Source organism: Vombatus ursinus, unplaced genomic scaffold (genome assembly GCF_900497805.2).
Source record: "Vombatus ursinus unplaced genomic scaffold, bare-nosed wombat genome assembly UNPS02000580.1, whole genome shotgun sequence".
Taxonomy (NCBI): Eukaryota; Metazoa; Chordata; class Mammalia; order Diprotodontia; family Vombatidae; genus Vombatus; species Vombatus ursinus.
In genome coordinates this window covers 19,061,594-19,073,951 of record NW_020940358.1, presented here as the reverse complement: position 1 = coordinate 19,073,951, position 12,358 = coordinate 19,061,594, and the positions used below count along the sequence as shown (strand labels likewise).

At 34.4% G+C, this 12,358-nt stretch overlaps 1 protein-coding gene across 1 annotated transcript in view; it reads left to right on the top strand.

Annotated features, from left to right (window-relative positions):
* The window catches only part of DOK5 (docking protein 5), a 143,516-nt gene that overhangs the window by 80,619 nt on the left and 50,539 nt on the right, over positions 1 to 12,358 (top strand). Inside the window, exons 3-5 of the mRNA XM_027852754.1 lie at positions 9,009 to 9,123; positions 9,225 to 9,344; positions 10,844 to 11,033. Of these exons, the coding sequence (XP_027708555.1) occupies positions 9,009 to 9,123; positions 9,225 to 9,344; positions 10,844 to 11,033 (425 nt within the window). The remainder of the gene's footprint in view (positions 1 to 9,008; positions 9,124 to 9,224; positions 9,345 to 10,843; positions 11,034 to 12,358) is intronic.

Below are 12,358 nucleotides of genomic sequence, written 5' to 3'. Positions count from 1 at the left end.
TAATGTTACCAGTGAAAACATTTTTAGAAAACCACTCAAAAACTTCTGAGTTATAACTGAGTGAGAAAAAATAAGGTGAATTTATGTCTATAGTCATGCAAACTCCAATTCCAGAGAGTCATCTGCCAGCAGGACACAGGAAAAGTTTGAAATCCTTTGAAATTTATTTGGATTTATAACAGAGATTAGAGACAGAGGACTGGGTGTTCTCTAGGAATCTGGCCCTTATCACAGCCTCTTTCACTCCAGGCCTCCAGATGAAAGTTGTCTCTCTCTTCTTCCTCAGAATTTTCATGCGCTTTATTTACCCAAGTATCTCCTTTACCCTTATTTAACTCTTGTTTGTATTTTAGTTATTTTTATCCAGGTTTTATCATTCCTCTCTCATTCCCACACCCCAAACTTGGTTTGCAAATTTCATGACTGTTTTATATACCTTGGTATCCCTAGGGCTGAACGTAGTCCTTGGTAAACTTTAGAACCTTAATAAGTATGTGTTGTATTAATGAATGAATGAATCTATCTGCTAAAGGATGTTACACAGTCCAGTTCTCTTCCCCCTTTGGCCTTTATTCCCTCCTTCTTAGAATATTGTAATAGCCTCTGAATTGTTTTCTCTGCCTCAAATTTCTCCCCTTTCCAATCTATCCTACATGGAGTTAACAAATTGATATTCCTAAGCCATAAGGAATGTTATTTTGCTGCTCAAAAACTCCAGTGATTCCCTATTATTTGTAGGATAAAATATACACTTCTATGTTTGACATTTAAAACTATTTTCAATCTGTTTTTCTCCTACCTTTCCAATCTTATTACACATCACATTTCTTTACAAATCCTATGACCCACTGAAATTGGCTTACTTACTTGTTCCTCATATACAACATTCCTTTTTCCATATCCAACCATTGCACAGCCTGTCTCATGCCTGGGATGTACTTTTTCATCACCTTTAACTCTAATGATTCCTAGCTTCCTTCAAAACTCATCTCAAGATACACTTCACGAGGCCTTTTCTGATCCCACCAACTTATTATTACCATCCTTTTGTCACTTACTGTGTATTCACTAATATGTGTACATGCTGTTTCTGACAGTAGAATGTGAGGTCCTTGAGGCAGGGAGTATTGCATTTTTGCCTCTATACATCCACAGTCTGGCATACCACAGGAATTTAATAAATAATTATTGATTGATGATCCCTTTGTCAAATGAAGTTACTTTGGAGTAAGTAGAATAGAGATGAATGGAGGTTTATACTTTTGTGTTTCAGGTAGCAAAGATGCTAAGTTGTCTGAGGCTGTTTACTTCATAATTGACAAATATTCTATTTGTATCCACACAAAGAAGCAATGTAGTAAATAGAGAAAGATCACTGGAATTGATATCACTGAATCTAACAGCTAAGAAAAAAGATCATGGAGTTTCCTTATACCTAAACAAGCATCCCTTCTATAGCATTTGCATGAAGTGATCATCCAATCTCTATTTGAAGACCACCAATGAGGGGGAACACATTGCTCATTCCACTCTTGAATAGCCCCACTTGCTTCAGATTTTCTCCTTATATCAAGTCTAAATCTGCCTCTCTGTAGCTCCTATTGATTACCTTCTGGATCAAGTAGAATTAGTCTGATCATTCTTTCATGTGACAACCCTTTGAATAATGGAAGATAGATATCAAATTTTCCCTAAGTTTTCTCTTCTCCAGTCTAAATATCCAAAATTCTTTCAACCAGTCCTTGGATAGCATATCCTCTAGTCCTGTCACCATCCTGGTCACTTGTTTCTGGTTATTTTGCAGCTTATTTTTTTGAGAACCGAACAAAGTATTCCAGATGTGGTCTGACCAGGGTAGGGTAATATGCAACTGTTGCTGCTCATCTTGGTTACAGTGCCTCTTCCAATGCAATGTAGAAGAGCCTTAAATATTCTTGGCTATCATGTTATACTGTTGATGCATTTCAAAATTTCATTCAGTTAAAATCTCCATGTCTTTTAAATCTGGAACTGTTACCCAGTTATGCTTCCTCAATTTTGTATTTGTGAAATTGGTTTTTAGAACCCAACTATGGATCATTGGTTTTATCCCCATTAAATTTCTCCTTATTTTTGCCCATTGTTCTAGCCTTTCGATTTGGAGCTAAACCCAGTCATCAAATATGTTAAAAATCACTCTAAATATTGTGCCATCTGTACATTTGACAAGGATGGCACCTGTGTTTTTACCCAATTCATTGATAATTAGGTTGAATAAGACTGAGGATGGATCCCTGGGATCTTTCACTAGAAACCTCCCTACAAATTGTCCTTGACCTATTAATCACTACTTCTTGGGTCTAATTATCCAATGAGTTCTAAAGCCATTTTAGAGTACTATCAAATCTCTCCAGAATATTCATATGTATAACATGAGAAACTTTGTGAAATGTTTCATTGACATTAAAGAAAACTATATCTATAACATTCCTCTGATTGATCAGTTTAGTTAAAGTGTGAAAAAAGAAAATAAACTATGTGTGGCATGACCTGTTCTTCTTGAAATCATGTAAGCTTTTCATCATTGCTTCCATTTTTAGGTGCTCACAAACCATCCTCTTGAAAATAATCCTAGAATTTTTCCAGAAATAAAATTTAAGCTCATTGCTTTATAGTTTATAGGCTCCACACTGAGAATAATAATAGTTTTCTGACTCCCTTAGAGAGTCTTGAGGAACTAGATCTCAATTAAAACTACTCTCTAGGACAATAAGATAATAAGATTTAGAACTTAAATGGACTTTAGAAAACAGCAAGTCTTCCCGCTCTCTCTCTCTCTCTCTCTCTGTATATATATATATATATATGTTTATATATATATTTATATTTATATTTGTATTTATATTTATACATGTGTATGAGAAAATTGGGGCCTAGATAGAGCACAGGATTTGCTCATTGTCATCCAGGGCAGTCTAGTCTGATATCAAAATTGGTGAAGTTTTTACTATATCCTGTTGAGTAAACCAAAGGTTTTTAATTTTATTTCAAAAATAACCATAATATAAAAGCAAGGTTAAGATACTGCTTAAGAGAAATGAATATACATTGGTGTCTTCCTCACAGGCAAAATGCATTTGTGAAAGATAAAAAAAGGAAAGAAATTCAACTATTCAAATGGGTAATCTATAGAATTTCAAGTGTGAACTGAAGCTTTATCTAATTTCTGTTGAAATCTATTACTGTGCCTCTGGGCAAGTAGAAGAGAATTTTTCCTGATGACTGCATGACCTTTGAAATGAATTAATAATGCTGGTAGATCTTCCTTGGTTGCCCTTCTCCAGATTTTCTTCCTCAATGCTATAAAATCCTTTTCAGAACAATGATATCTCCAAACCCACATTTTCTGCTTAGGTTCTTTCTGTAGAAATCCTTCTCCTTCAGTAAAGATGTCCATGAAATTGAATTCAGTCTCAATGTGGTAGAAGATATTTCAATTCAAGAGAAAGAACTTCATGGGAAAGGTGATACAGTACTAACTTTGTTTTCAAAAGACCTGAGTCACATCCCAGCCTTCATACCAGAGCAGCTATGCCATTTAGAGCAAGTCAATAAACCTCTCTGAGTCTTGACTTCCTCTTTGGTAAAATAAAAAGGTTGGACTAGTTTACATCTAAGTTTCATATTAGTGATAAATCTAGTGAAGTCCCTTTAGGAACTACAACTAACTAGAGATCCACTATTGATTAAATTAACCATTCCTCTGACTCGCTAGTGAGGGATAAAGCACTTCTGGAGACATGCACAGAATAGGTTGTGCCTCCATATTTCTATGATTCGAGTCACCTGATCTAAGCTCTAATGATGAAGGTATGGCCAAACCATAAAATTATTTACTTAACTACTGTAGCAAATCCATGATCTCATCAGTATGGGTACTGCCAATGGAAACCCATATATGTTTTCTCATTCTGTGTGATTCTTGTCTATGTCTTTACATAAAATTTTCATAAAGCATTTGTTCAATGCAGTATATACATGTGTGTTCCTCCATGATGTTTAATGTTTCATAGATACCAATGCACCATTTGTCTATATACCAGTTATTCCTTGCTCTTGTTATATGGCTGGTCTACATCTATTTTTCTAATAAGAGCTCATAATAATAGCTAACATTTACATAGCACTTTAAGGTTTGCAAAGTGCTTTACAAATATTACGTTTTATTCTCACAACAACCCCGAGAAGTAGGTGCTATTATTTTTATTTTCCTCATTTTACATATGAGAAACACTAAGGTCAAGTGATTTGCCCAGGGTCTTATAGGTAATAAATGTCTGAAGCTGGATTTGAAATCGAGCTTTTCTGACTCCAGGTCCAGTGCTCTGTGTCATTTAGTTGCTTCTAGTTATTCATGTCCTTGAGCATGTTTTATATCACTTCTCAGAAACCATCGATGGGGACAGCTAGGTGGTGCAGTGGATACAGCACCTGCCCTGAAGTCAGGAGGACCTGAGTTCAAATCTGGCCTCAGACCAAACACTTGACATTCACTAGCTGTGTGACCGTGGGCAAGTCACTTAACCCCAATTGCCTAAAAAAAACCCCAAAAAACAAACAAACAAACAAACAAAAAAAGAAACCATCGATGGTGATATTGGGTAGCTTCTCAAAGTAAATAGGCTATAACAGATTACTTGATATTATGATCAATGTGCCAGCTCAATTTAGAGAGGAAAATTTTTTGTCCTAAAGGATTCATCTGTAGCTTAGCCCTCTAGAAATGCCTCTCCATAGAGAGCAGGTAGTCAAAAGACAAGACTGCTCCAGCTAGATTGAAATATCTTAATCAAAGAAGTTGTCTTGGGGAGGTTCAACTTTCCTATCCTACCTTTCATTAATTATTCATTTCCTGATTGATGAATGATAGTACGTACCATCTTGAAGAAATTGCCCTGTAAGTCTGGGCTGACATCTTGGCAACTAAGGGTAGAATCCTTTAGGACAAATTCTTGGCTGGTTATAGGAAATATGGTTCAAGAAGAGCTATGTTTTAATGGCTGCAACCTTCTTACCTCTAAAGCATAGTGCAGTAGAAAAAAAAAAGTACTGACTTAGGATTCAGAGGACCTAGGTTCAAATCTCATCTCCAATGCTTAACTTCCTATGTGATCCTGAGCAAATCACTTAGCTTCCCTGGGTCTCAGTTTCCTCATACGTAAAATGAAGGGAATTTGATCTCTTCCATCTTTACATACACGATCACCTGACCCTTACCATGTGTACTGAAATTTAGGTCTGACCCCTGCAGGTTAGACTTAGTGGTCTTTATGTTGACTAGAGAAGGGGAAAAGAAGAGAGAACCTCATGGGGGAGTTCAAATGCTTTCTGTTTTCTGTAACTAATGACTCCTTTTCTTCAGATAGAGAAAGCCACATGTCTCTTAGTTCTGGGTTTTCTCTCTGGCTGTCCCCCATGCCTGGAATGCTCTTCCTCCTCCCCTCTGCCTACTAACCTCCCTGGTTTCCTTTAAGTCCCAATTAGAATCTCACCGTCTACAGGAAGCCTTCTCCAACCCTTCTTAATCCTTCAGCTGTACATAATGAATTTTCAGTTTCTTGTACAATCATCTTGTTTTCTGTTCTACTATGTTATAGAAATGCTTTCTTAAATTCAGAATAAAATAAGAAAATAATTCCTATTTATTCTGGATATAGCTTGTTTTGTATATATATTTGTTTGCATGTTGTCTCCCCCATTAGACTGTAAATTCCTTGAGGGCAGACTCTGTCTTTTACCTCTTTTTTTTTTTATCTCTAGCACTTAGCACAGTTCCTGGCACATACTTAATAAATGTTTATTGATTGATTAGTATCAAAAGATTTAAGGTTAACTTGGGACATAAAGATAAGCCATGAATAGAAACTAAAGATAAAGTGTTTTTTGTATTCCATGAAAAGCTATGCTACAAAGCTATTAATATGTACAAACTTTATGGAACACAATCTGTCAGCATGCCATCAAGGTTGCAAAACCAACCATATACTTCAATCTAGTGATTCCATGACTAGAATTACATTAGAAAGGAGAAAAAATCTTATGAGTATAACATTATTCCTAATGGTATTATATGTAATAAAAAGTAGAAAAACTCTTATGTGTAGTTATGTTGATGGCTGACTAAATTGTGCCCCACTCCTACTCAAAATATTATCTGATTACCTCTCTTTTAACATGATATGTTCCTCCAATGCAATGTAAGTTTCTTTAGGCAGAGATTGTTTTCATCTCATCTATATCCTTGGGTCCTGACAGGGAGCCTTGCACACCATAGGTTCTTAATGGATGTTTGTTAGACTGGATGGATTGGATTAGAGCAATGTAATGGGATAATATTGTGCTGTAAGAAATGTGACAAATGTAAAGAACAGTCCGGAATCTGAGGAGACACTTAAATGAAGTGATTCATTGACCAAAGTAGAATCAAAAAAGTAAAATACACATTGCCTATGAATTTATAAATATATAATGTGACAAACAAAATCTAATAACGTAGATTTAAAAAAAAGTTGGAAGGTGACACATAAACAGATAAGACATTCTTGTGTTAAATTTAACATTTTTCTAAGATATTATTAATATATTAAATTATTAATGTTTAAAAATTAATTTGTTATCCCACCAGTATGTCATATCCAATGGAAATATTATCAATATAGGATATAAAATCAGACTTAGGTGATCTATTAAAAACAATGTCAGAGTTATATTAAAACTCAAATTCTTGTGTGCCATTTTCGCTATGAATATTATCTTTGAATGTGTGTGAAACATTTTCCACAGTAAAGTGGATACAAAAATAGTTTCTGCTGGCTGAAATAAGGGCTTTGTGAAAATGAGCTGAAGACCTAAGACAACTCATTAGCACTGGCTGTTATACTTGTACAAAACTCTTGCTTGAGGGTGATACAGACAGATTTTCACTTCCCTGCTTAATGTTCTATTGAATTGGACTCTTCTTTGTGCTTTCACTTCTAGGATTGCAATGGCATGGCAGCATAGCTTATATTAACAGCTTTTTGATTCTTTCTTCATTGTTATGTGCTCTCCACAGACTTTCACAGATGTAAGCATTGCCTGATATTATAATACTGTCTTCAGAAGGCAGCACACCTTATTTCCTTTTCTGATTATGTCACCTGAAGAGTGTTCCCTACTACTGTGTTGTTTTCTTAATTTGTCATCTTAATCACATCATTAAAGGATTGTAATATGAGGAAGGCTTTAAGCATTTTAGCCTCAAGGTGGGGAGAAAAGATCAGTAGTTTTGTTGAACGTGCTCAGTTGCTAGAAGAAGGATTTGATTAGAAACAACTGATTGGATTACAGGGTTACAGATTACATTACAGATTCTTAATCTGGAAGTCCATAAACTTTCCAAAAAATTTTGAAAACCGTACCTTAATATAATTGATTTTATTTGTAATCCCATGTATTTAAGAACTTAATTCTGAGAAGGAATCCATAGACTTCACCAGACTGCCAAATGGGTTCATGACTAACAAAAAAAAAAAAAAGAAACCTTGGATTAGAACTTGGAGAGGAAATCTACCAAGGGAAGTCTCCATATTACAGGATAATATTAGTGAGCTATGAAGGCTGTTCTTTTGCATTAGTTTGAGATTGGAAATGGAGGGCATAAACTGGCACCTGTTAGACATTTAATAAATGTATGTTGAATAGAATTGAGATGAACACATCCAAACTCTCTTAGAACCATAAAAACTTAGGATTTTTGTAAATTCTTTTAGTTTCAGTCATTTTTGTAAGTGTGTGGGGAAGGGTGGGTAGATGGGTGGGTTATAGGATGAATGTTGAATTGGTTGGCATTGAGATTAATTTATAAAGCACGTAATTGGATTCTGACTCATCCAGTTCTCCCTGCATTTCAGTCTTTGGTATATGACTTTCTTTCTTCCATTTTACCCTAAATGGAAGAGATCATATGTTTCAAAATCATTTTATTTCAACCTTATGTGGACTATTGTATAATTAGATCTAAAATATTTGGAGGAGAACTTTGATGAAGCATATGGTGAAAGTCAACCAATTCTACCAAGGATAACATAAGCAGAGGGGGAAAGATCTTACAGAAAAAACTGGAGTAAGTAAATATAAGCTCAGGGTTTGGAAGCTCTGAGCTATGAAAGTTTCTATAGGAATGAGTGAGGAAAAATTTGAAATCATCTCTCAAGATTTTTCTTCTCTGGCATCTAAAATAGTTTTTGGTACAGAGTAAGTACTTAATAAATGATTTTTCCTTCATTCAAAAGAGTCCTATAAACAATTAAAATTGGAAGGGAATTTAGAAATGGTCTGGTGAATGCCTGATTTTTCAAAAAGGGAACCTGAGACCAAGGGATGGGAGGGGATTGTCTCTAAGTCATATAATAGGGTAGTGACAAAATGGGCGTTAATACCAAAGCCCCTCAGTTTCTGGCCAATCCTTTTGCTGTTACACCTTGATTGTGAGGCACCTAAGCTTAAAACAGCTTGAAAGTCTTTAGAATTAAAAGTAAGGAACTGCTGAAATCTCCCCTACCACCTCTTATGCTAGCCTTCAATTGGAACCAAAAATTCAGAGCTTTAAAAGCCAAAGCTTCCTGTTGAGCTGTTTTCTTTTGGAGATTCACTGTTGTAAAGGAGAAAGAATTCTGGAACAAGGGGGTCACAAGAGATCTGGGTTTGAAACTTATGTCTAACCCTCACTGAATAAGGGACTTCAGGAAATAGTAAGAACAATCATAATAACAACAACAATGACAACAACAATAACATTAATGATAAATACTCATGTCTACTAGTCATGGGGATGTGGTGAGGAAAGCATTTGGTAAATCTCAAAGCATTCTATAAATAGCAGCTATTTTTGTTAGATACAATAATAGACTGATTTTCTTTTTTACTCTGTGACATTATGTGGTTTAATTCAAGAAGTGTAACTAAAACTTCTAATTGCTCTTTTTCAGGTTACAGAGCTTAACAATGTTAAGAATGTATTACGATTGCCCAAAAGCACAAGGAAACATGCTATTGGGATTTATTTCAATGATGATACCTCCAAGACCTTTGCTTGTGACTCAGGTGTGTCTGATTTAGCAGTGCATATAAAATATAGGGTTATTGATTATTGCCATGTAAGTGTGCCATATACCTACATGCAGATTTTCTGGGCATTTATACAGAGCTTGAAGCAGATGAGTGGTGTAAAGTGCTGCAAATGGAATGCTTGGGAACTCGTATCAACGATATCAGTCTTGGAGAGCCTGACCTCTTGGCCACTGGTGTAGAAAGAGAGCAGAGTGGTATGTAAAAGAAACACTAAATTTATGAATGTTTTGAAAGTTTCCAACCACATGTCCACTGGGACCAGAAATTCACCATAGAAGTACTTCAGTTCAATTTTGGTAACATTCTAAGAGTGATAAAATGCTTATTTTTAAACAAAATAAATACATAGGTGATGGTAAGGAGGCACAGAAATGTGAAGTGAATTGCCCAGGATCACACAGTTAGAAGTAGAGCTCAGACTAGAAACCAAATGTCTTGAGTCCTAATCCAGTTCTCTTCCAAATAACACTACTTTTCTCCTGAGGCATAGCCCGATTTGTTACACAGTTAATAACTGGTTGAATTGGGATATTGCCTAGCTTTATGATCTTGAAAAATTCACCTTTTTGAGCCTCATTTTCCACATCTGTAAAATAGAGATAGCATGGTAGTTGTCTGACATGATTACTATGAGGTTCAGATGAAGTAATATACTCACTTCAACTTTCAAATTGTAAAGCATTATATAATTATAAATCTTTGTTATTATAATATTAAAATGGATTAAAATTTTACTAATATCAGATACTTTATGTGATCATTTTGGATTGAATATATTTAGTGCAGAACAAGCCAGATGAAAACCTGTTATGGCTCTTCTTTTCATGCTTACTTGAATCAACTATATAATCTTAAGAGTAATGGAGATTTCTTTGTTATTTAATGGAAACTATAATTATATTGGGTGGGGATGATAATTTGATTGTAGGAAATAACTGTTAGGATGGCTTATCATGAAGTTAAATGCTTCAAAATAATTTTTGATAATTTAATACTTTTTAATAAATCAAATAAATAAAGGTCTCTTCTCAGAAAATTGTCAAGGGAAGCCCATCAGTAAATGGAGTGCCATTAACTCCTTTGGAATGTTTCCAGACATGAGCCCTATAGAGTTCATGGCACTAGGGTGAACTCTTTTAAAAATAATTTTGGCTGCTGTTTTATTCATGGAGTTATTATAATTATAAGTTGATCAATACAACATTGATATAATTAAGACATAAGACCAATTACTATGCACCTGCATCTATTGTGAACACAAAGATGAAGGCGTAATTGACTTCCATTTGCTAGTAGAAATTCACAGTTGTAATTTTTAATGGTTTTTAATGATTTTACCTTTAATTGACACACACCATTTCTTTTGTAGTTTGCTAATATATATTTCTTTTCATTCCAAAAAGTTGGATTTTAGACAAGTAAATAGTGTGTCTTACATTTTAACAGGCAGCCTCTATTCATGCATGATCTGTATATTAGTCAAGAAGGAGGCTTGCATTAAAAAGATCTATTTTTCCTTGAACAAATGTTGATTATAGACAGATTATAGGAGGGTGGATTTACCATCTTTTAAAAATCTTCTGTAACAAATAGAGCAATGTGTTGTAATTGTTTTGAATGCCTCAAAATTCCTACAATGTCATCAATATTGAATTCCTAGGGACTTTAGACTAACATTTTGTTTTTCTCCCAGAGAGATTCAATGTGTATTTGATGCCATCTCCTAACTTAGATGTACATGGGGAATGTACCTTGCAGATAACATATGAGCATATCTGTCTTTGGGACATCCAGAATCCCAGAGTCAAGCTCATCTCTTGGCCATTAAGTGCCCTCCGGCGATATGGACGAGATCCAACTTGGTTCACATTTGAGGCAGGAAGGTGAGTTTAAGGAATTATTTTTGATGGGCTCCATTTTCGGTTTAGACTCACTTCACTTTGTCCATAAGTCTTTGTGTAAACTCCAGTCCCAAAGAGAATTCATGAATTTCAAAGGAATGTCTATGAACTTAGAAAGGAAAAATTCCTGTTTCTATAGCACTTTAAAGTTCTCAATGAGTTCTTCTCATTATAACACCCTAAAGTATACACTAGAAGTATCATGTCCATTTTAAAAATAAGTAAACTGATGCTCTGAGACTTGTATGCTGATGATGGTTATGTAAATAGCAAGCTTTTTATTGTACTTTTGGTCTCAGTTGCCTGAGTTGAAATCATCAATGTGTAAATTAGTTTTTCAAAGCATATAAGTGTCACTGCCTTAGAAAATAAAACTTCAGTGTTTAGTATAGTAGTTTTATTGTGGCTAAATACTTATTTCTTACACTTGTAGTTGAATATATTGTATATAAATAAGAATTTGGATGTTGCATTTGATATAACTTTGTCTTAAGATTTTGAAATGGTTTATTGATTAATGATAAACAACATGTCCAGTCATTGAACATGTTTCCAGTAGAAATGAGCATTTTTATTAACCTCAGAGAATTTTTCATTGTTAATTTGTTTTTCTTTTTGATTTATTGGAGAAATCATGGTATCATAGACCAGCAGACTTGGAAGAGGTCTAATAATATAGAAATTAAAATGTTAGAGCTGGTAGAGAGTTTAGAACATGGATCACAGAATGTCAGAGCTGAAAAAGATTTTAGAATATCAATCAATTAGTCATTAAACATTTATTAAGTGCATATTATGTGACAGGCACTGCACTAAGTGCTGGGGATACAAGAAGGTGAAAAACAGTCACTGTCCTCAAGGAACTTATTATCTATAATCTTATAAAACAACATGCAAACAATATATACAAAACAAGCCACATATAAGGTAAAAAAGAAAATAATTAACAATGGGAAGATATTAGAATTAAGAGTAGTTAGGGAGGTCTTCCAGGAAAGGATGAGATTTTAGTTGAGACGTAAAGGAAGCCAGGGAGGTCAGTAGGCAGAGTGGAGGAGGGAAAGTATTCTAGGCTTAGGGCACAGCCAGAGTAAATTCTAAGGGCTAAGAAATGAAATGTCACATGATATATAAGACATTATATATTTTATGCAATAAAACATAATTTTAAAATACTTGTAATAATATCTATTAAAATAAATATTCCCTTTACATTAATGAACACCATTTATTCAATATATTTAAAATTAATTATTTTATTAAATTATGTGCATTTCTATTTATTATATTAAATAATTATTATTTAT